Here is a 25314-nt window from a genome sequence, read left to right as displayed (position 1 = left end):
ACGCGTCGAGCGCTCCCTGCATCACCACACGCTTCCAGCGTGTACTGCTCAGCCTGAGACAGCTGCACGCCACAAAGTGGGACTCAGCCCAGCCGGAGACACCAGAACCGCCGTAGAGTGGAAGGGTAAGCAGTGCCCACATGAGTGTGCCGGCGGGGGAACGAGTTATCACTTTTCTCTATCGTCCTAAGTGGATGCTGGGGTTCCTGAAAGGACCATGGGGAATAGCGGCTCCGCAGGAGACAGGGCACAAAAAAGTAAAGCTTTACTAGGTCAGGTGGTGTGCACTGGCTCCTCCCCCTATGACCCTCCTCCAGACTCCAGTTAGATTTTGTGCCCGAACGAGAAGGGTGCAATCTAGGTGGCTCTCCTAAAGAGCTGCTTAGAGAAAGTTTAGTTTAGGTTTTTTTTTCTTTACAGTGAGTCCTGCTGGCAACAGGATCACTGCAACGTGGGACTTAGGGGGAAAGTAGTAAACTCACCTGCATGCAGAGTGGATTTGCTGCTTGGCTACTGGACACCATTAGCTCCAGAGGGATCGAACACAGGCCCAGCCGTGGAGTCCGGTCCCGGAGCCGCGCCGCCGACCCCCTTGCAGATGCTGAAGCGTGAAGAGGTCCGGAAACCGGCGGCTGAAGACTCCTCAGTCTTCATAAGGTAGCGCACAGCACTGCAGCTGTGCGCCATTTTCCTCTCAGCACACTTCACTGGGCAGTCACTGAGGGTGCAGAGCGCTGGGGGGGGGGCGCTCTGAGAGGCAAATATAAACCTTATACAAGGCTAAAAATACCTCACATATAGCCCATAGGGGCTATATGGAGATATTTAACCCCTGCCTGACTGGAAAAATAGCGGGAGAAGAACCCGCCGAAAAAGGGGCGGGGCCTATCTCCTCAGCACACGGCGCCATTTTCTGTCACAGCTCCGCTGGTCAGAACGGCTCCCAGGTCTCTCCCCTGCACTGCACTACAGAAACAGGGTAAAACAGAGAGGGGGGGCACATTAATGGCTATATATATATATATTAAAGCAGCTATAAGGGAGCACTTAATATAAGGATATCCCTTGTATATATAGCGCTTTGTGGTGTGTGCTGGCAGACTCTCCCTCTGTCTCCCCAAAAGGGCTAGTGGGTCCTGTCTTCATTAGAGCATTCCCTGTGAGTTTGCGGTGTGTGTCGGTACGTGGTGTCGACATGTATGAGGACGATATTGGTGTGGAGGCGGAGCAATTGCCAAATATGCAGATGTCACCCCCCAGGGGGTCGACACCAGAATGGATGCCTTTATTTGTGGAATTACGTGATGGTTTATCTTCCCTTAAACAGTCAGTTGAGGACATGAGGCGGCCGGACAATCAATTAATGCCTGTCCAGGCGCCTCAAACACCGTCAGGGGCTGTAAAACGCCCTTTGCCTCAGTCGGTCGACACAGACCCAGACACGGGCACTGATTCCAGTGACGACGGTAGAAATTCAAACGTATTTTCCAGTAGGGCCACACGTTATATGATTTTGGCAATGAAGGAGACGTTACATTTAGCTGATACTACAGATACCGTAAAACAGGGTATTATGTATGGTGTGAAAAAACTACAAACAGTTTTTCCTGAATCAGAAGAATTAAATGACGTGTGTGATGAAGCGTGGGTTGCTCCTGATAAAAAGTTGATAATTTCAAAAAAGTTATTGGCATTATACCCTTTCCCGCCAGAGGTTAGGGCGCGCTGGGAAACACCCCCTAAGGTGGACAAGGCGCTCACACGCTTATCCAAACAAGTGGCGTTACCCTCTCCTGAGACGGCCGCACTTAAGGATCCATCAGATAGAAAGATGGAAGTTATTCAAAAGAATATATACACACATGCAGGTGTTATACTACGACCAGCTATAGCAACTGCCTGGATGTGCAGTGCTGGAGTAGTTTGGTCAGAATCCCTGATTGAAAATATTGATACCCTAGATAGGGACAATGTTTTACTGTCGTTAGAACAAATAAAGGATGCATTTATCTATATGCGTGATGCACAGAGGGATATTTGCACACTGGCATCTCGGGTGAGTGCTATGTCCATTTCAGCCAGAAGAGCCTTATGGACACGACAGTGGACAGGCGATGCGGATTCAAAACGTCACATGGAGGTTTTGCCGTATAAAGGGGAGGAGTTATTTGGAGTTGGTCTATCAGACTTGGTGGCCACGGCTACTGCCGGGAAATCCACTTTTTTACCTCAAGTCACTCCCCAACAGAGAAAGGCACCGACCTTTCAACCGCAGCCTTTTCGCTCCTACAAAAATAAGAGAGCAAAGGGCTTGTCGTACCTGCCACGAGGCAGAGGAAGAGGGAAGAGACACCAACAGGCAGCTCCTTCCCAGGAACAGAAGCCCTCCCCGGCTCCTGCAAAAACCTCAGCATGACGCTGGGGCCTCTCAAGCGGACTCGGGGACAGTGGGGGGCCGTCTCAAAAATTACAGCGCGCAGTGGGCTCACTCGCAGGTAGACCACTGGATCCTGCAGATAATATCTCAGGGGTACAGGTTGGAATTAGAGACGGATCCTCCTCATCGTTTCCTGAAGTCTGCCTTACCAACCGTCTCTTCCGAAAGGGAGAGGGTGTTGGAAGCCATTCACAAGCTGTACGCTCAGCAGGTGATAGTCAAAGTACCCCTATTACAACAAGGAAAGGGGTATTATTCCACTCTATTTGTGGTACCGAAGCCGGATGGCTCGGTAAGGCCTATTCTAAATCTGAAGTCCTTGAACCTCTACATAAAAAAGTTCAAGTTCAAGATGGAGTCACTCAGAGCAGTGATAGCGAACCTGGAAGAAGGGGACTTTATGGTATCCTTGGACATCAAGGATGCGTATCTACACGTTCCGATTTACCCCGCACACCAGGGGTACCTCAGGTTCATTGTTCAAAACTGTCACTATCAGTTTCAGACGCTGCCGTTCGGATTGTCCACGGCGCCTCGGGTCTTTACCAAGGTAATGGCCGAGATGATGATTCTTCTTCGAAGAAAAGGCGTATTAGTTATCCCATACTTGGACGATCTCCTAATAAGGGCAAGGTCCAGAGAACAGCTGGAGACAGCTTTAGCACTATCTCAAGAGGTGCTAAGACAACACGGGTGGATTCTGAATATTCCAAAATCCCATTTAATCCCGACAACTCGTCTGCTGTTCCTAGGAATGATTCTGGACACGGTTCAGAAAAAGGTTTTCCTTCCAGAGGAAAAAGCCAAGGAGTTATCCGATCTGGTCAGGAACCTCCTAAAACCAGGAAAAGTGTCAGTACATCAATGCACAAGAGTCCTGGGAAAAATGGTGGCTTCTTACGAAGCAATTCCATTCGGCAGATTCCATGCAAGAATATTCCAAAGGGATCTGTTGGACAAATGGTCAGGGTCGCATCTGCAGATGCACCTGCGAATAACCCTGTCACCAAAGACAAGGGTGTCACTTCTGTGGTGGTTGCAGAAGGCTCACCTATTAGAAGGCCGCAGATTCGGCATTCAGGATTGGATCCTGGTGACCACGGACGCCAGCCTGAGAGGCTGGGGAGCAGTCACACAAGGAAGAAACTTCCAGGGAGTATGGACGAGTCTGGAAAAGTCTCTTCACATAAACATTCTGGAACTAAGAGCAATCTACAATGCTCTAAGCCAGGCGGAACTTCTCCTGCAAGGAAAGCCGGTGTTGATTCAGTCGGACAACATCACGGCGGTCGCCCATGTAAACAGGCAGGGCGGCACAAGAAGCAGGAGTGCAATGGCAGAAGCTGCCAAGATTCTTCGCTGGGCGGAGAATCACGTGATAGCACTGTCAGCAGTGTTCATCCCGGGCGTGGACAACTGGGAAGCAGACTTCCTCAGCAGACACGATCTTCATCCGGGAGAGTGGGGTCTACATCCAGAAGTCTTCAACATGTTAATAGACCGTTGGGAAAGACCAATTGTAGACATGATGGCGTCTCGCCTCAACAAGAAACTGGACAAATATTGCGCCAGGTCAAGAGATCCACAGGCAATAGCTGTGGACGCACTGGTAACTCCTTGGGTGTACCAGTCAGTGTATGTGTTTCCTCCTCTGCCGCTCATACCAAAGGTATTGAAGATCATACGGCAAAGAAGAGTAAGAACAATACTAGTGGTTCCGGATTGGCCGAGAAGGACTTGGTATCCGGAACTTCAAGAGATGCTCACGGACGAACCGTGGCCTCTACCTCTGAGAAGGGACCTGCTACAGCAGGGTCCCTGTCTTTTTCAAGACTTACCGCGGCTGCGTTTGACGGCATGGCGGTTGAACGCCAGATCCTAAAAGGGAAAGGCATTCCAGAAGAAGTCATTCCTACCTTGATTAAGGCACGGAAGGAAGTCACCGTGAAACATTATCACCGCATTTGGCGAAAATATGTAGCGTGGTGCGAGGATCGGAGGGTTCCGACGGAGGAATTCCAACTGGGTCGTTTCCTACATTTCCTGCAATCAGGATTATCTATGGGTCTCAAATTGGGATCCATTAAGGTTCAAATTTCGGCCCTGTCAATATTCTTCCAAAAAGAATTGGCCTCTGTCCCTGAGGTCCAGACTTTTGTCAAGGGAGTACTGCATATACAGCCTCCTGTGGTGCCTCCGGTGGCACCGTGGGATCTAAATGTAGTTTTAGATTTCCTCAAATCCCATTGGTTTGAACCATTGAAAAAGGTGGATTTGAAATATCTCACATTGAAAGTGACTATGTTACTAGCCCTGGCCTCTGCCAGGAGAGTATCTGAATTGGCGGCTTTATCTTATAAAAGTCCTTATCTAATCTTCCATTCGGATAGGGCAGAACTGCGGACTCGTCCGCATTTTCTCCCTAAAGTGGTATCAGCATTTCATCTGAACCAACCTATTGTGGTGCCTGCGGCCACTAGCGACTTGGAGGACTCCAAGTTGTTGGACGTTGTCAGAGCCTTAAAAATATACATTGCAAGGACGGCTGGAGTCAGAAAATCTGACTCGCTGTTTATATTGTATGCACCCAACAAGTTGGGCGCACCTGCTTCTAAGCAGTCGATTGCTCGTTGGATTTGTAACACAATTCAACTTGCACATTCTGTGGCAGGCCTGCCACAGCCTAAAACTGTAAAAGCCCACTCCACAAGGAAGGTGGGCTCATCTTGGGCGGCTGCCCGAGGGGTCTCGGCATTACAACTCTGCCGAGCAGCTACGTGGTCGGGGGAGAACACGTTTGTAAAATTTTACAAATTTGATACCCTGGCAAAGGAGGACCTGGAGTTCTCTCATTCGGTGCTGCAGAGTCATCCGCACTCTCCCGCCCGTTTGGGAGCTTTGGTATAATCCCCATGGTCCTTTCAGGAACCCCAGCATCCACTTAGGACGATAGAGAAAATAAGAATTTACTTACCGATAATTCTATTTCTCGGAGTCCGTAGTGGATGCTGGGCGCCCATCCCAAGTGCGGATTATCTGCAATACTTGTACATAGTTATTGTTAACTAATTCGGGTTATTGTTAAGGAGCCATCTTTAAGAGGCCCTTTCTGTTGTCATACTGTTAACTGGGTTTAGATCACAAGTTGTACGGTGTGATTGGTGTGGCTGGTATGAGTCTTACCCGGGATTCAAAATGCCTCCCTTATTGTGTATGCTCGTCCGGGCACAGTACCTAACTGGAGTCTGGAGGAGGGTCATAGGGGGAGGAGCCAGTGCACACCACCTGACCTAGTAAAGCTTTACTTTTTTGTGCCCTGTCTCCTGCGGAGCCGCTATTCCCCATGGTCCTTTCAGGAACCCCAGCATCCACTACGGACTCCGAGAAATAGAATTATCGGTAAGTAAATTCTTATTTATTCACCAGCATTGCACTTTCCAATTAGTGCGAGCTGGTATTTTGAAACATCATCTGAGCGAAGTTGCTTCACATCAGTGAACTGTACTGTTAACTTCAAAAGGGACTTTGTTTCATCTTAAAGGAGTGTCAAGAATACAGCTCTAACAGTTCCTTAACTAACATTAACATTGTTACAAAAATTCCGTGTTTGGAAGATTTGGAATTTTAATCATTAAGACTGCATCTAAAGATTGTGCTTCGCTTTAACCAATTACTAACCTAATGGCATGCATGCATAACTATTAAATATCAAGTTTAAACTGGCCAGAGCGGACATATATATTTTAATCCATACAGGAAAAATATTATATTATTTCCATTGTGATGTTCTTTTTCTTTGCAATGTCTAATAGGTCTGTTTTATAAAGAAAATATTTTTTTATTAAACCAGTTGCCAAGCAATTCAGATTCTTAATTAAATGTGCGCTCACACTTGTAATTACAATATTTTGGTGCAGTGTTTCTGTATTTAGGAGGATATCCAGATCCTCCTTGTGTGAGCAGCCATTTATTATTATTATTTTTATTATTATTTTAAAACTTAATAATTTCTAGCGCCCACTTTGTATTGTATACTTACTTACACAGTGACTCTGCCAATCAATACTGCGTCACGGACTCAGGCCTATACATACACAACACTTGAACACTACCATGAATAAGGAAGAGATAGTGTCTAGCTTCCTCAAATGAACTGAGAAAACATTCAGAAGTTATCTACTGCCCTCTCGTGCTGTCACTTCCTGGTCCTGAACACGAAGGGATCAGAGCTCCTCCCCCTGGTGGCGTGGCTCCTCCCCTAGTGACGAAGAGGCCCCTTCTCCCACTCCGATTTAGAACTAACCAAAAACCATAAGGAAGGGTAGCGTCTAGATTCTCTTCGTGCAGAGGACCTTTCCCATAACCATAAGGAAGACGCCTGCAAGAGTTCATGAACCACATCAGAAAACTACTTCCTCCAGGCCTGTGACGTCACGTCCGCCGCTCGCACGCTCGGTAATAGCACCCGGTGTATGACCCGGGTCTGGCTTCGGAGAGGGATGAGCGGCCGGCAGTGCGCAGGCGCAGATCGGTTCCAGTATCTGCAGACACTGGTCACGGAGTTCCAGGACACCGATAGTGCGGGTGAGAACCGAGGGCTCTGCTCTTATCACGCCCAGCGCTGTGATTACAGCAGGCAGGGAACATCTCCCTCAGATCATGTTACGCATCTAACTGTCCCTGTCTTGAAAGGGGCGGGGCTGGAACAAAAGGGGAGGATAGTATAGTGGGAGGAATATATCTGTTGTCTCGTTTTCATGTTATTTGTCAGGACTCTGGAGTTTCATTACAGTGTACAGCATGTCCTGATGAAAAAAAAATATATCTTATTTGACGCTCTCTATATAAAAGTGCTATGTAAACATACATGACCATGAAATCATGGAGCAGATGTATTAAGCCTGAGGAAGAGATAAAGTAGTGATAAGCGCAAAGTGATAACGCCCCACCAATCCGCTCCTAATTGTCATTTTTCAAATTCGTAATGATTGGCTGGTGCGTTATCACCTCGCGCTTATCACTGCTTTATCCCTTCTCCAGGTTAATAGATCTGCCCCCATGTTTGATAACATGCAACCCTATGCAGACTTTTAATTCTCATACATAACCGTTCTGCACGTCAGTAATTCATAAACATTTTAGTCATATCTGGTCTGTTCAACGCGTTTCTGCCCTTCTAGGTTTTCTATGGCTCAGGATAACCATCCAAACATCGGTTGATTCTATTTCGGAGTGGGAGAAGGGACCTTCTGACGTATCTAGGGGAGGAGACACGTCACCAGGGGGAGGAGCTACGGGCGAACAGGGTACCCGAAAAGTACCCTCGCGGGCTCGCTTCGCTCGCCACGCTTCGGGCTCGGTGGCTCCCTCCGCTTCGCTCGCCACCTGATTACTAAAGGTAATAGTTGGTGGCGTGGATAGTAGAGCAACTGCCCCGCTGGCCTAGCTCCTCCCCCCTTGTGTCGTAACTCCTCCCCCTTACGGAAAAGGTCCCTTAGCCCACTTGATTCTAGCATCTACCTCCAAACATCTGGCTATGCACATATAACTTATGTACCGCACACATTACTTAATACTACTCATTTACACATTAGTACTGGAGTTTTGTCTTTCCTCACTTTCCATTTTATGTTACTGTTTCCGTTGCTTGCTGATGGGGACTCAGTAATTTATGATTTTGTTTTTTAGAAGCCAAAGAACAGGTCCTGGCAAATCTCGCTAACTTTTCCTATGACCCCAAGAACTTCTCTGACCTCCGGCAGTTGCAGGTTATAGATTTGTTTTTGGACATGTTGACTGAAGACAACGAAGCTCTGGTGGAGTTTGGAATAGGTACTTGAGTTAGTAGATTGTTCTGACTGTCAAATATTGAAGATGAAATATATGATGATGATGATTACCTGAAGTACTTAAAAATAGAATCCTAAAAATAACAGTCAGCAAATCCACAACATAGATCGAGCTGGAGCACTATAGCATAACACTAAAATATAATTCCAAGACAGACCATGACAGATCCATCTAAAGGTGGGTACACACTTAGCGATAAATTAAATGACGATTATAATTTTGACCCTTCCTGAGCGATGTTGTTTACTTTATTGCTTAGTGTGTATGAGGCCGCAGACGAGCGATGCGTGGCCCAGCCGCGGCATGACGTCACTGAGCGATAGCATTTGCATATACACACTGCTGCCGACCACCCTGGCCCAGGAGGGGAAACACTAGGCGACGTCGCTCATAGAGCACATCACCTAGTGTGTACCCACTTTTACACCTCTGGGGGTGCTGTAAAGTCCCCTGTACCATGTGGGCACACGGAGGTGTAACTCTGTGCACATGCCATTAGGGTATAATGGATAACAGTATAAATGCACTCTAGTGCTAAATATCTCTGTGTACATAACTAATCAAAATGTAATCTTGGGATATAATCACTTGTCATGACAATTCGATTAACCTTTGCATTAAATCTTGAAAACATGACCCAGTAGAGGTAATTAAGGACAGGGCAAATCAATTGGTCCTAGCAGAATGAAAGGATTTCCTCTGTTACAGCCTACCAAACACTCCACTCTTCAGACATCTTTACCGTCCATCCCGACTTACATATACTAGCACACACAATCCAAGATGCAATCAGATGCGACCATACCTGCAAGTGCTCTATCTTACCTGGTCGCACAGGATGCGATCAGTCAGATGGAGAGTGTTAGCGGGGGGAAGGGAAACTTCCCACCGCTGATGCTGTCAGAGGGACCTCCCTGCACTCTCCCTTATTGATTGCCGTGTTGCCGATCACTGCTGATTGGTCAGCACGGCAGGATCCCCCACCAGCGGTTGCAGACAATGGGTGTAAATTAACCCTACCAAGCCACCCCCAGACCCCCCCTGTATACCTGGAGGCTGTCCCGGCTTTCATTTTTCAAAATGAAAGCTGCGATGGTCGCTATTTATGTTTGAAAAAATATATTTAAAAAAAAAAAAAATCCCCAAAAGTATTTTTTGTCTTTTTTTTTTTTTTTGTTAACTAAAATCATTTGGGATAGGGTTAAATTCATGTTCTTCACCTAATTCAGTCATAAAAAAAACAAAAGCAATTTCGGATTGGTTTTTGGCTAAATAAATCGCCAGTTAAGTGGTTAAAAAAAAAGTATGCATAGATACTGTATAAATACTACCGATTCAAAAATAAAATAATTTTATGGTTATAGCTGAAATTTGACAGTTCTTTTTAATGGTTGGGTACGGGATTCTGACAGGATGCCGGCGGTCAAAATACCGGCAGTGCATTCCAACGGTCAGTATACCAACAAATTTTAGTAAAACATTTATTTATTTTAATACTTAGTAAGTATTGTAACCCTTCTCCTTACCCTAGCTACCCACAGCCTATCCCTCCCGTCCTGCAGCCTAACCCTAACCTCAATCCCCCTTTCCCGCAGCCTAACCGTAACCATCCCCGGCATACTTGCATTTGGGATGCTGACTGTCTGGATTCCAGTGTCATGATTCTGAGTGGTGTCAGGATTCTGGTTCTGGTCTTCTGACTGCCGGCATCTTGACCATTGAGATTGAGATGGCAACTATGGGGGTCATTCTGAGTTGATCGCTAGCTGCCGTTGTTCGCAGAGCAGCGATCAGGCTAAAAATCTGAATTTCTGCGCATGCGTATGCACCGCAACGCGCAGGCGCGTCGTACGGGTACAATGAGCATCGTGGGTTTGCACAGAGTGTAACGAACATTCCAGTCGCACGGCCGAATACAGGAAGATTGACATGAAGTGGGCGTTTCTGGGTGTCAACTGACCGTTTTCAGGGAGTGCTTAGAAAAACGCAGGCGTGGCAGAAAAAACGCAGGCGTGGCTGGGTGTTCGCTGGGCGGGTGTGTGACGTCAAAAACCGTCCCGCCGTCATTAGAATCAACGCACGCGAAGAGTAACTACAGGGCTGGTCTTGTTTTGCACAAAAAGATTTTGCAGGCGCTCTGCAAAGCGAAAATACACTCCCCAGTGGGTGGCGACAATGCGTTTGCACGACTGCTAAAAACTGCTAGCCAGCAATCAACTCTGAATGACCCCCTATATCCCTTTTTAATGTATCTTCTTTGTCTCTTTCTTCCAAGGAGGGCTCTGTAATTTGTGTTTGGATAAAGCCAACAAGAGTCACATATTGTCTTCTGGTGGCATAAGTCTGGTCATTAATTGTCTATCCAGCCGAAATGAAGAGACTGTCCTGTCGGCTGTTACCACACTCATGTACTTGAGTACAGCTGCTTCCCGTACTGAAATCACCACTCCTCCAGTTGTCGAATGTATGCTCCGGTTCTCTCTCTCTACCAACCGCAGACTTAGTAACCTGGCCAATATCTTTCTTGAAGATTACTGCACTGAACAGCAAGTACAGGAAGCAAGGACTCTAAGCCAGTACACAGCATTGGGGATACCACTCCCCACAGACTCCTCATAGTGCTGGTTTCTTCTATGGACTATTTACCCTGTGGTGATTTACTAAAAGGTCTCTATTGCCCTTTGTATAAATATGGTAGGCTAATGCCAGATGAAGTGGACTTCCCAGTATATGCTGTTTTATTCACCTGCTGTACATGCATCGTTCTGCCATACTCATGTGCTTATAAATCAGATTTAATTACAAAGTCATATTCTAGAACAGCCATATTCAACCTTTGCTAGTACCGAAAGTGAACTACATTACAGCGCATTCATTTCAATACACCAAATCTTGATTTTTTTTGGGAAAGTAATGAACAAATGAAGCTAGTTTGTGATGAAAATAGATACATACAGTATTGTGCATACGTTTTAGACAGATGTGGAGAAAATACTGCAATGCAAGAATGCTTTCAAAAATAGAAGTGTTATTAGTTTATTTTTAGCAATTAAAATGCAAAGTGAATGAACTATAATCTAAATCAAGTCAATATTTTGTGTGACCACCCTTTGCCTACAAAACAACTTCAATTCTTCTAGGTACACTTGCACACAGTTTTTTGATGGAACTTGGCAGGGAGGTTGTTCCAAACATCTTGGAGAACTAACCACAAATCTTCTGTGGATGTGGGCTTGCTCAAATCACTTCAGGCAGGCACTTATCTATCATGCAATACAATCAGGGAGGTGTCTGGCTACAAATTTATTCTGCAGCATGTCAACAACCTCAAACTTGCAGCCAATGTCATTAAAAACTATCTTCAGCATAAAGAAGAAAAAGGAGTCCTGGAAGTGACGATATGGCCCCCTCAGAGCCCTGATCTCAACATCATTGAGTCTGTCTGGGATTACTCGAAGGGAAAAATGGATTCCTCCCTGCCGAGTTCCTTCAAAAACTGTGTGCAAGTGTACCTACAAGAATTGATTGTGTTTTGTAGGCAAAGGGTGGTCACACCAAATATTAATCTGATTTAGATTTCTCTTCTGAACATTCACTTAGTAGTTTATTTTTATCAATTAACAACATACAAACACTTCTATTTTTTTTTAAAGCATTGTTACTTTGCAGCATTTTTTCAACACCTGCCTAAAACTTTTGCACAGTATGGTGCGTATATATATATATATATTTATTTTTTTCTTCAAAAGTTTTTTATTGACTAGTGGAATATTAACAAGTCAGAATAAGAATGACATGCATTGTACACAGGAGTCGATACATACATACAATAACAGTACGGATACTCCATGTAAGCCCTAGACAATTCAAAGCTGAACATTAGAGGAAGTAAACACACCGTGTAGCAAGAGAGGAGCAAAGTGGTGTATATAAACAGCAGGGGATCCTGTAATTAAAATTATAAATTAAAAAGGGGCCACTGAGTCAAGGGACTCCAATAAGTACCATTTAGTGTCCTTAAAACATTTCCGTAGGGCCTCTTTTACCACCGGAGGAAGTATTTGGACATGGGGTAACCAAATTTGGAAGTGTTTTTCAGTCAGCTTGTCCTTCTGTAAGGCAGTATTGGTCCAGTCTAGGTGAAAGAGGTGTGAAATCCTAGGGTGTAGTAATGAAATGGGAATGGGGTCAGAGGAGATCAATTGGGAGAGGATCGTCTTCTTAGTGGCGGCTGCCAGTTTAATTAGTAAGATGCGTTGCCCTTTGGATAACCTGTTGGTCGTGGGTTTCGGGTATATGCCCCAAAATGCCCATGTCTTGGTAATTGTGAATTGTAATTGTAGATCTGTCATAATGTATGATTGAAGTGCCTGCACCTTAGGACAAGACCACAGACAATGTACAAGATCTGCATCTGGTGCTGCGCACTTAAAGCAGTGAGATAAGATATCGTAGCTTGGGGGTGACATAGGCCCTGTGCAGGATTTTTTGATGCATTTCTGAGTATGATACTGAGCCTAATATTTTATCTAGATATGTGTTGTCCTCTAAAATCAGTTTCAAAGTGAGATCAGGGAATTCTAGTTTCCATTTCAGGAGACCCACTGAGGCAGATTCTATATTTAGTAAGGTGCAGGAGTGTGTGTGTATGAGTGCCGTAGGGAAATTACTATTTGGATTGAGACGTAATGTTTTGTCCAGAGTATGTGAGGTGTCCTGTGGGGATAGCAAAGATAGGACCTTCTGCACATAACTACATGCTTGAAGAAAGGGAAAAAATGGGATTAGCAAAGCCGGAAAACGTGTCATAACTTGTGAATGTGTGAGTAGGGCTAGAGTCTCAACGTTTAGAAAATGATATACGTATTTTAGACCTCCGTCATACCAAGTCTAAAATATAGGAGAGGTAGTGTGTGGCGTGAAGTCTGGGTTACCCCAGAGAGGTAAGAATAATGATATGCGTTGTGACAATTTTAACCGTGAGCGGACTTGTCGCCAGGCAACACAGGCAGAGGACATAAGTATGTTGTCACTTACACAGTGTGGCATGGAGGCAGGAGTAGTGTGTAAAAGGGACACCAAAGGCTGAGAGGGTATAAAAGATTGTTCCAGGGATATGTTAGCGTATATGGTTTGTCCGCCAATCAGTCCAAGGCAATCCTATAGTTGGCTGCCAAGGCATAGGTGTGAAGACATGGTAAATTTAAGCCACCCAGGGAACGAGGTTGACGTAATTTAAATAATGAGAATCTAGGGCGTTTGCCTGCCCAAATAAATTTAGAGAGTGCTTTGTCCAATTGAGTTAGTATGTTCTTGGGCGGAATCAGCGGGAGCATCTGCAGCACATATAAGAAGCGGTGGGGCTGGGTGGCCTGCTAGGAGTGCGTTATATAATTTTCTAAGGTGTTCACTCATTTGTGGAAGTAGTAATTTATAGGCTGCCGAGAGGCCATCAGGGCCTGGAGATTTCCCATTGGCCAAAGATTTGACAGTCGATTCCAATTCTGCTTCCGTAACGGGGGTAGTGAGAAATTCTCTATCATCGTCAGAGAGAGTAGGAAGATCAGCATGTGTCAAAGTCCATACCAGCTGCAGGTTGGTCGGGCGGTGCAGTGTAAAGAGTCTCAAAAAAAGTCAAAAAGGTGTCATTGATCTTGTCTTGTGTTAGTGAGGGGGGGGACTGTCTGTGTTGTCTGAGCTTTTACCATGTTCGCCAATAATTTCCCTGGGCGATTGCCCCAACGGAAATATTTGTTAGACTGATAGGAAAGGAATAATTTGGCCTGTTCAGCGCAGAGAGTATCATGAATCGATTTAGTGTCTTTATATACTATTCTGTTGGATTCGGATGGATCGGCCAATAACTGAGAATAAGCAGAGGCAACCTGAAGGGATGCCTCGGCCAACCTCTCCCGAACTTGTCTCTTCTTAGCCGCTACATATGAAATTATCTGTCCTCTAAGAACAGGTTTTGAAGCCTGCCAGAAAAGATTTATGTCATCGATATGTCTGGCATTCTCATTTGTGTAGTTAAAATATGATTGTGTCAAATAAAGTTTGAAGTCCTCAGAGTGAGCTAGGTGTTCGGGAAACCGCCATACGGAAGAATAGAAGCGGGGTGTAGTCAGGGTAATTGTCAAGGTGATGGGGGCGTGGTCAGACAGGAGAATATTGGCTATGGTGGAATCCACTATTCTATGAGTCAATGAAGCAGATATTAGCCAGTAGTCTAGTCTGGAAAATATTTTATGTGGGTGCGAGAAAAAGGAATATTCTCTAGAATCAGGGTAAAGAAATCTCCAGGGTTCTAGAAGCTGCAGGGAATCCAGCATTAAAGACAATGGGGGCGGTGTGGATCTATGGAAATTCAGTTGTCTAGGGCCACCTGACACATCTAATAATGGGTCTAGAACAACATTGAGGTCTCCCCCTAAAATCAAAAAACCCTCCATCCAACCCTGTAAATGAACAAAGATATCTGAAAAGAAGGAAGCATTTGGCCCTGTGGGGGCGTAAATACACGCTAATGTGAAACGTTCCCCTTCTACTTCCATCTTTAGAAACAAAAACCGACCCTCTGGGTCCACCCATTCGTCCTTGATCTCGTAGTGCAGGGATTTACGAAATAAAAGAAGTACTCCCCTCGCTTTAGTAGTGTAGGAGGCACTTCTAAAGTCCCCAACCCACTTATCTCTAAGTTTATTAGGGTCAGTGAGACGCCAGTGCGTCTCTTGTAGAAACACTACATCGGGATGAAATTTTTTGAGGTGAGTCAAACATTTTTTCCTCCTGATTGGTGTGTTCAAACCCTCCACGTTCCATGAGACTAACTTAAGGGATGTCTTTGAGCCATCAGCAGAGGTCCCGGAGTCTCTAGGGCATGGCATTATCCAATACCCTGTCTAATGGAACGTAAAGGAAGAAGCCACAATCGAGAGTCCAATCCCCCATCCCAGCACGCAAGGGGAGGACAAATGAAATATAGTGGGCAAACAAATGGAGTTAAGACAAACATATAGAGATAACAATACTGCGCAATGCATGTAGAAATCGGCGGCCAGAGCAGTCTAGGCCACCAGTCAAAACTTTTTTCACATTTTCGAACCCAGAAAGACAGTAACAATAACCATCTATATATAGCAGACACTTCGGAAAAGGGGAAAAGAGGAAGATTGACAAAAAAGACAAGATAAATGTCTCCCACCACCCCCGCAATCGCGCTAGGTGAGGAGCATTTCCATTGAACCGAGGCTGCAAGAGCCTAATATATATAATCAACAGTGTGCTATCCATTAGGAAAAAAGATAAAGAAGTAAAGAGATACTTGGTTCTAGGAGAGTCAATCAGCATCGTCCATTCGGGAGTCAGACTGTAATGAAGACAGAGACTTGAGAAAGTTCCGTGCGGATTCTGGAGTGTCGAAATAGTGTGGTTTGCTAGCGTGGAAGATTCTCAGTTTTGCGGGATACAGGAGAGCAAATCTGACATTTTTGGTAAAAAGTTCCTTGCATATAGGGGAGAATTCCCTCCGTTGCGTCGAGACTTGAAAAGAAAAGTCCTGAAAAAGAAGAAGTTTGGATTCCTCGTAGCGTAGCTCAGAGCTTCTGCGGTAGGCCTCCATGATCTTCACTTTGTCGAGATAATTTAACAACTTAAAGATTACTGGCCTGGGGCGTGACTGGGAGGATTGTGAAGATTGTCTATCGGGGGCCGATGCGATGGGCTTGTTCTACCAAATAGAAGGTGGGTGAGGGTGGTAGAGCAAGGGCTGTAGGTAGGCAGCGAGTAACCAAGTCCAGTAAATCTTTCTGCCTGATGGATTCTGGAAGACCAATCAGACGCAAGTTATTTCGGCGATTCCGATTTTCCAGATTTTCAATCTTATCGGTCAAGGCCACTAGAGTGGTGTCGTGTGTTTGCTGTAGTGATTGAATCGCTTGTTGGTCATCCTCCAATGTAGATATTCGGTCCTCGGCCTCTTCCAGGCGTTGAGTGTTGGTTTAGTTGAGCTGCCGCTGAATTAATGGCCTCCATGAGGGGTGCCAATTTTGCGTCCAGCAATGGTGATATGATATCTGATATTTCTTTGGCCCTCTGTATAGCGGAGGGGCTGGCTCTAACGTCGGTGAGCACCGAGTCGTCAGTGTCCCGTCTACCTGGAGAGGAGGGAGACCCCTGATGAATAGGGCTATGCTCTTTTTCTTTGGCCGCTGATTTGTTTTTGTTTTGGGAATTCTTATTTGTGCGGGGCGTTTTGGCCACATATTTTTCCATGATGGGAAGTGTAGTTTAATCACTGGTCAGCAAGATAAAAGTAATGTTCGTCACACGAGAGACACAATGAGTGCAGATGTACAGCAAAAGATTACAGGTTCCTCAGTGGTGCAGCCGGTGTATCACACTGGGGGGGAAAGGAAATTAATGGAAAGGACACTGTGGCAAGCATATGCAGAGGTGTCGGTTCAAGGTACAATTTAATGAGGCACATCAGCAGCACGGAATGAGGGGGGGGGGGGAATGAGATTCCACCTGTGACCGCCACTAGGTCTGGGGTCAGGCAGCTACCAGCGCGGTACCAGAGAGACCTTTTGCGTGATGTGAGTCGTCGCTTGTTAGTGGCACAGGTGGAGAGGACATCAGTGTCACCGCCAGTGTCAGTCTGTCAATGGCGCTGGGCCGTGGAGCAATGGGTGTGCTGCTGGAGTCCAGTGCGTCCACAGCAGGGGCAGGAGGCCTCGGGCGCTCTGGGGCTCCAAACCGCCGGGCAGGGAGTCGTGGCCGCTGCAACGGTTAGGCAAGCCGCATGCACCTGTTCCAGGGGGTCGCCAGTCCGGTGTGGGATCCGAAGGGCCGTTGGGGAGACAGCGGGACGCCATGATCGCCCAGGGATCCCTCAGGCGGTCCGGTCTCCGCTTCCCAGGAGATCCAAGATGGCCGCCGTCATTTGCTGCACACTGCGTGTGCGGACTCCGGTGAGTGATACGGAGGGGGGGAGCGAGCCGGGATGCACTCCACTTTGCTCCCTCTAATTTCCGAGACACGCTGATATGGTTGCGGGGTCTCAGGTCCAGGGAAAGCCGCTGGTTTGGGCCGATTGAGACGCCTGGAGGGAGAGCTCCTAGGGAAAGCAGCCGGGTCGTTCGGCCCGCCCACCGGAAGTCATATATTTTTTTTAAACTATTTATGAAAATACTTTAAAAAGAATGCAACATACAAAAAAGCAACGTGTACATTGTATTACAAACAAAGCATTGAGCCCAGTAGAGAATGTTTACAACTTATTTATTATTCACCTATTATTTTTATGGATAGTACAGCAAACCAAAAATAACAGCAAACACAGGACAGACAAATTGATTGAATGAAATGGTGAGAAGGGGATTGGAAGGAGGGAGAGGAGAAAGGCAACATACTGTACACTATATAGCCAGAGAAGACCTGCTTCACTCTAACCTGTGCAGCTGTCTGTGGTATTTAGAGTACCAAGGGTCCCAGGTTGTATGAAATTCCAGCAGTGTCATAGAGAAGAGCAGTTATAAACTCCATTGATGCCAAGTACCATATTTTATTAATTAGGACTTTTATTGACCGGGCACTAATTTCCAGTTCAAAGCAATCAATAATTTCTCTTATGTCCTAGAGGATGCTGGGGTCCACATTAGTACCATGGGGTATAGACTGGTCCACCAGGAGCCATTAAGAGTTTGAGAGTGTGGGCTGGCTCCTCCCTCTATGCCCCTCCTACCAGACTCAGTTTAGAAAATGTGCCCGGAGGAGCCGGTCACAGCTAGGGGAGCTCTCCTGAGCTTTTCTAGTAAAAGTTTATTTTTAGAGTTTATTTCTTTACAGGAGGCTGTTGGCAACAGCCTGCCTGCAGCGAGGGACTAAAAGGGGAGAGCAGTGTCCGTCCTGCGGGGTCTGAGCCACTGACTCCGCTGACTGGACACTGAGCTCCAGAGGGGTCTGCGGTCTCCGCCACAGGGGAACCGCTCGCCCCAGCAGCATGCCACCGACCCCTTACAGAGCTGAAGAGAGTGGTGAGTTAGTCACCGACCGCCCTAACAAGCGGGGAGCCGGTGTGAAGATGGCGGCAATGGGGAGGGAGCGCGGTATTAACCGCGCTCCGAGATGGTACCAGAGGCACATAGTGCGGCGCTGTGAGGGGCGACCCCAGGCCAGCGCTTACCCCCTGGCGGGGTCCAGGGCGGTGATATCAGGTCTGGAAGAGTGGGAATTCCTGGTATCCCTGGATATCGAGGATGCGTACCTTCACATTCCGATCTGGCTGCTGCATCAGGCTTATCTCTGCTTCGCATTGCTGGACTGTCGTTTTCAGTTCCAGGCCCTGCCATTCGGCCTCTCCACAGCACCAAGGGTGTTGACCAAGGTGATGGCGGAAATGATGATGCTACTCCACAAGCAGGGTGTGAACATCATTCCTTATCCGGACGATCTCCTGATAAAGGCATCGTCCAAGGAGAAGCTGCTGCAGTCCATTGTTCTCACAACGCGACTGCTCCAGAATCTGCTCCAGAATCACGGGTGGATTCTGAATTTTCTAAAGTCACATTTGGAACCAACCCAGAAATTGTCATTTCTGGGAATGATCCTGGATACGGAAGTGTAGCGGGTGTTTCTTCCGCGGGACAAGGCGTTGGTGATCCAATCCATGGTCCGGGATGTCTTGAAGCCAGCCCGGGTGTCGGTTCATCAATGCATTCGCCTGTTGGGAAAGATGGTGGCCTCCTACGAGGCTCTCCAGTATGGGAGGTTCCATGCTCGGCCCTTCCAACTGGATCTCCTGGACAAGTGGTCGGGATTTCCCCTCCACATGCATCAGAGAATTTGTCTGTCGCCAAGGGCAAGGATTTCTCTCCTCTGGTGGCTCCAATTGCCTCACCTCCTAAAAGGCTGCAGGTTCGGGATTCAGGACTGGGTCCTGCTAACAACGGATGCGAGCCTCCAGGGTTGGAGAGCAGTCACTCAAGGAGTAACTTTCCAAGGATGGTGGTCAAGACTGGAAGCCGGCCTGCCCATCAACATCCTGGAACTAAGAGCCGTCCTCTTCTGAGAAATCGGGCCATCCAAGTGCAGTCGGACAACGTAACAACAGTGGCTTACATAAACCGACAGGGCGGAACGAAGAGCAGAGCGGCAATGTCAGAGGTGACAAGAATACTCCTCTAGACAGAAAAACACGCGTTTGCGCTGTCAGCCATCTTCATTCCGGGAGTAGACAACTGGGAAGCAGACTTCCTCAGCAGACACGATCTCCATCCAGGAGAGTGGGGACTCCATCCGGAGATTTTCAAGGAAATAACAAATCTTTGGGGATTGCCCCAAATAGACATGATTGCCTCTCGTCTCAACAAGAAGCTTCGGCGTTATTGTTCCAGGTCGAGGGACCCACAGGCAGTGGCAGTGGATGCCCTGGTGTCTCCGTGGGTGTTCCAGTCAGTGTACGTGTTTCCACCACTCCCACTCATCCCAAGAATCCTAAAACTCATAAGGAGAACAAGGGTTCAAGCGATCCTCATTGCCCCAGATTGGCCAAGAAGGGCTTGGTACGCAGACCTTCTGAATCTACTGCAAGAAGAGCCGAGTCCTGTTCGGGAGGACATGCTGCAGTAAGGCCCGTTTGTCTCTCAAGACTTACCGCGGCTACGTTTGACGGCAAGGAATTTGAGCTCCTGATTCTTGCTCGGAAAGGTATTCCGAAGAATGTTATTCCTACCCTCATACAGGCTAGGAAAGGGGTAACATCAAAGCATTATCATCGTATTTGGAAGAAATATGTTTCTTGGTGCGAGTCCAAGAAGTTTCCTGCGGTGGAATTTCAACTGGGACGTTTCCTCTTCTTCCTGCAAGCAGGAGTGGATGTGGGTCTGAGGTTGGGATCTGTGAAGGTCCAGATTTCGGCCCTATCCATTTTCTTTCAGAAGCAATTGGCTGCCCTCCCTGAGGTTCAGACCTTTTTGATGGGAGTTCTGCATATCCAACCACCCTTTGTACTGCCTACGGCGCCATGGGACCTTAACGTGGTGTTGCAGTTCCTCCAGTCGGATTGGTTTGATCCTCTACAGGAGGTGAAGCTCAAATTTCTTACATGGAAGGCGGTCACTCTGTTGGCCTTAGCTTCTGCTAGACGTGTCTCCGAGCTGGGGGCTTTATCCTGTAAAAGCCCTTACTTGATCTTCCACGAAGATAGAGCTGAGCTTCGGACTCGTCAGCAGTTTCTTCCAAAGGTTGTGTCGGCATTTCATATCAACCAACCTATTGTGGTGCCAGTAGCTACTGACTCCTCAATTACGTCAAAGTCCTTGGATGTCCTGAGGGCTCTGAAGATATGTGTGAAGAGAACTTCTCGTCACAGGAAGTCGGACTCTCTGTTTGTCCTATATGATCCCAAGAAAATTGGGTGTCCTGCTTCTAAGCAGACTATTTCTCGCTGGATTAGGTTCACTATCCAGCACGCTTATTTTATGGCAGGACTGCCGTGTCCAAAATCTGTTAAGGCCCATTCTACTCGTAAGGTGGGGTCTTCCTGGGCGGCTGCCCGAGGTATCTCGGCAGTGCAACTTTGCCAAGCTGCAACTTGATCTGGGTCGAACACGTTTGCAAAATTTTGCAAGTTCGATACTTTGGCCTCTGATGATCTGAAGTTCAGTCAATCAGTTCTGCAGGAGCCTCCGCACTCTCCCTCCCGTTCTGGGAGCTTTGGTACATCCCCATGGTACTAATGTGGACTCCAGCATCCTCTAGGACGTAAGAGAAAATAGGATTTTGGTTACCTACCGGTAAATGCTTTTCTCGTAGTCCGTATAGTATGCTGGGCGCCCGCCCTGCGCTTCGTTTTCCTGCAAATTGTTATTTGGTTCAGTTCAACTTCGTACTGCATTGTTACTTGGTAAGTAATGTTTCAGCTGTTGCTGAGTAGTTTAAGCTAGTTGTCTTGACGTGCCGTGTAAGTGTGAGCTGGTATGAATCTCACCACTATCTGTGTTAAGTCCTTCTCGGGCACAGTTTCTAGACTGGTAGGAGGGGCATAGGGGGAGGAGCCAGTCCACACTCTCAAACTCTTAAAGTGCCAATGGCTCCTGGTGGACCCGTCTATACCCCATGGTACTAATGTGGACCCCAGCATCCTCTACGGACTACGAGAAAAGGATTTACCGGTAGGTACCAAAATCCTATTTTTGCTGCATCTTATTTATAAAATTAATTGGTTTGTTTGTCTATCCAGTTACGCATTTGGACACCCCTGCACCGATTGAGATCAAACCAATGCGAAGTGGGCCAGTTGAATAATGGCCAAGTTGTAGGGGGTTAGGGTCCCGGTCGCACCTCCCATTGGTGTACACTGGGCAGAACATTTATCCAGGGAGCCTGTTCTGGGCCTTCCACCTTAAGTATTTGGACGAAAACTTCAGAGTGGTAATATTGTATCCCAGGAGACATACTAGGGGGTTCAGGTCTTGGGTGGACCACCTGTTAGTATTCACCAGGCAGAACTTTGACCCAGCGAGCCTGTTCTGGGCCTTTTAGTGGATGGATTTGGACGAAAACTTCACAGAGTGGTAACATTGGGTCAAAGAAGACATACTAAAGGGTTGAAGTCCTTGTCGGACCTCCCATTAGTGTATGCCGGAGAGAACTTTGACACAGGGAGCCTGTTCTGGACCTTCCACTGGATGGATTTGGATGAAAAAATGTAATGAACTATAATAACTGACAGAAATAACCATAATTCAGTGACCTTAAATAACTACCTTAAATAACTATAAATCAATTACCTAAAATAACTGACAGAAATGGTGGTGGGAAGACAAAAGATATTGTGTACCCAGAAGCCTTGAAATAGCAACATTGATGACAGAAGGAAAACTTTAAACCCATCTCGCAATGTATAAATGATTATAAAACTGAGCAGACCGGAAAGATGGGGATTAAACTACTGGTGACACCCCCCCCCCCCCCCCAAAAAAAAAAAAGACAAGACACTGGTCAGCCACCTCTTTAGAGAGATCTGAGGGGTTTGCAAAGAAGCATATGTAACGGGTCTTTGGTGGGAGACACTAAAAATATTCAGATATTTTGGGGCAGTCCCATCATCCGTGTAAATAAGTACTTATGTGACAGCACTGTGTCCAACTACGGTTCGAAGACCCCGGAAAAATGTGTAGCTTATCAGGTACCAAATACCAGTGTAAATATACTTTAAAACTAATTTTCCGTCAAATTTGTGTTGAGGATTTAGTCACCCGCAGCCTTATATTTGTCCACTTACCATCTTCTAAAAAAATCCTCAGGTCCTGCTCCCACAACTGTTGAAATGATTCCTTAAACTCAGCTGGTGAGGGGGCAAGTATCGAATACAGAATAAATAGAAAACCTCTGCAGCCAGGGTTATAAATGCAACAGCACTCAATTGGACTAAGGGGGTAATTCCAAGTTGATCGCAGCAGGAATTTTGTTAGCAGTTGGGCAAAACCATGTGCACTGCAGGGGAGGCAGATATAACATGTGCAGAAAGAGTTAGATTTGGGTGGGTTATTTTGTTTCTGTGCAGGGTAAATACTGGCTGCTTTATTTTTACACTGCAAATTAGATTGCAGATTGAACACACCACACCCGAATCTAACTCTCTCTGCACATGTTATATCTGCCTCCCCTGCAGTGCACATGGTTTTGCCCAACTACTAACAAAATTCCTGCTGCGATCAACTTGGAATTACCCCCTAAGGGCCTAATTCAGACCTGATCGCAGCAGCAAAATCTTTCTCTGAATATATGCGTTTCAAAGACTGAAGGTATGTTTTGTGTGAAACCGCAACCAATAAGGGGTGTGCCAGAAGGGATTGCATAGTGCAACAGGATGTTGTGGTAGCATTTAGAGTATATACCTTCAGTTTTTACAGTTAACAACCGCACCATCTCCGTAACATCCCCAGACCATAATGGAAACTCCTTCATGCTTGACTGTGGGCTGAATACAAGCCGGAAGCATGAGCTCACCTGTCACATGATGATCGAACGTGCGCCTCTTGGACCAAAATACCTCAATCTTCAGATCGTCTGTGAATAAAACCTTTCAATGACTAGTGATCCAGCTCTTGAGCTTTTTAGCCCACAATAGCCTCTTATTTTTAATTATGGGCCTAAGCAATGATTTTTTGGGCTGCAACAAATCTCTTCAAGTCACTGCCTACAAGGTGGCGTTTGACAGGCGCGATTGACATGCTTTTTTTCATTTGCATCAGAGCAGCACAGATCTTACAAGCTGTTTGGAATCTGTCCCATTTGGAAAAAAATCTGATAAATGGGCTCGATTCAATTCAGCACAGATTGAATAGCGCCGTGAGGGAGCTCCCGGACCTATTCAATTCAGTGTGCTGTCATCCCCGACTAGAGGATTTTTTTTTCTCACTCCCCCCCCCCCCCCCCCCCCCCCTCCCCCTCCCCCTCCCAGTGGGGGGCGAGCAGATATCCTACATAGCTTAGGTCCGCTATACTGTTTTGTGCACTTTAGATGGAGAATGCCCGTTCTCACGCCTAAACACCCTATTTAGTCAGCGAGTATGAGCATTGCGCTGAATTGAATAGCTCCGAGAGCTCTCTCCCGGTGCTATTCAATCCGCTCTGGCTTAATTCGAGCCCAATGTGTTGTGGTCCTGTTTTGTGGTCACTCAAGGTTGTCCAGGTCATGGGTGATCACGTGCACTGTTGTTTACAGCATATTTCTTGAGGAAACTTTGCATGCCTACAAGAGAAACCTCCAGGAGAGAAATTTCATGCAAGTTATGCCCTGCATTTCTCAAAGTGACTATGGGGGTCATTCCGACCCGATCGCTCGCTGCAGTTTGTCGCAGCGATCGGGTCGGAACTGCGCCGGCGCCGCAGTGTGCCGGCGCATGGCAGTCGTCGGTGCCCAGCGATCGCCTCTGAGACAGAGGCGGTCGCTGGGCGGGAGGGGGCTGAACGGCGGCGTTAAGCCGCCGTTTAGGGGGAGCGTTCCGGCCAACGCAGGCGTGGCCGGACCGTTGGGGGGCGGGCCACGGTGGCTGCGTGACATATCACGCAGCCGCTGCGGCCAGTGGGAGCGACGAGTAACTCCCGGCCAGCCGCAAGAGCTGCGCTGGCCGGGAGTTACTCCTCAAATACAAAGGCATCGCCGCTGTGCGATGCTTTTGTATTTGTGCGGGGGGGGGGGGGGTCGGCACTGACATGCGGGGTGGACTAGCCCTGTGCTGGGCGTCCCCCCGCATGTCTGAGTTTACTATCGTAGCTGCGCTAAACTTAGCACAGCTACGATCAACTCGGAATGACCCCCTATTGGCCTAATTCAGACCTGATCGCAACAGCACACTTTTTCTCTAATGGGCAAAACCATGTGCAGTGCAGGTGGGGCAGATATAACGTGCAGAGAGAGTTAGATTTGGGTGGAGTGTGTTCTAACTGAAATCAAAATTGAAGTGTAAAAATAAAACAGCCAGTATTTACCCTGCACAGAAACAAAAGAACTCACCCAAATCTAACTCTCTCTACACGTTACATCTGCCCCACCTTCACTGCACATGGGGGATAATTCTGAGTTGATCGCAGTAGCAAGTTTGTTAGCAATTGGGCAAAACCATGTGCACTGCAGATATAACATGTGCAGAGAGAGTTAGATTTGGGTGGGTTATATTGTTTCTGTGCAGGGTAAATACTGGCTGCTTTATTTTTACACTGCAATTTAGATTTCAGTTTGAATACACCACACCCAAATCTAACTCTCTCTGCACATGTTATATCTGTAACCCCTGCAGTGCACATGGTTTTGCCCAACTGCTAACAAATTTGCTGGTGCGATCAACTCAGAATTAGGCCCATGGTTTTGCCCATTAGAGAAAGATTTTGCTTTTGTGATCAGGTTTGAATTAGGCCCTATGGCAGATAACTTTTTGATGGATAACTACTTCCTGAGAGCCATTTACAAGACCAATTTCACAGTGGAAGAACACTGGAATATTTCCACTGTGTATGTG

General features: G+C 46.8%; 1 protein-coding gene and 1 long non-coding RNA gene across 3 annotated transcripts in view; one reads left to right on the top strand and one right to left on the bottom strand.

The window, feature by feature from the left end:
* LOC135055983 (uncharacterized) overlaps positions 1-6705 on the bottom strand; it is a 184231-nt gene extending 177526 nt beyond the window's left edge. The window contains exon 1 of the long non-coding RNA XR_010243861.1: positions 6477-6705. This is a non-coding gene — a long non-coding RNA (uncharacterized LOC135055983). The remainder of the gene's footprint in view (positions 1-6476) is intronic.
* ARMC7 (armadillo repeat containing 7) overlaps positions 1-11097 on the top strand; it is a 73791-nt gene extending 62694 nt beyond the window's left edge. Inside the window, exons 1-3 of one of the 2 annotated variants that reach the window (XM_063960659.1) lie at positions 6813-7021; positions 8126-8269; positions 10563-11097. In XM_063960659.1, the coding sequence (XP_063816729.1) occupies positions 6910-7021; positions 8126-8269; positions 10563-10906 (600 nt within the window). In that variant the 5' untranslated portion in view covers positions 6813-6909 and the 3' untranslated portion in view covers positions 10907-11097. Of the gene's footprint in view, positions 1-6812; positions 7022-8125; positions 8270-10562 lie in introns of those variants that run through there. The other variant, XM_063960660.1, reaches the window with a different exon arrangement.
* The last annotated feature ends 14217 nt before the right edge of the window (positions 11098-25314 follow it).

This window comes from Pseudophryne corroboree, chromosome 3 (assembly GCF_028390025.1).
Source record: "Pseudophryne corroboree isolate aPseCor3 chromosome 3, aPseCor3.hap2, whole genome shotgun sequence".
Lineage (NCBI taxonomy): Eukaryota > Metazoa > Chordata > Amphibia > Anura > Myobatrachidae > Pseudophryne > Pseudophryne corroboree.
The sequence above is the reverse complement of the archived record's forward strand: the minus strand, read 5'-3'. Positions and strand labels throughout refer to the sequence as shown.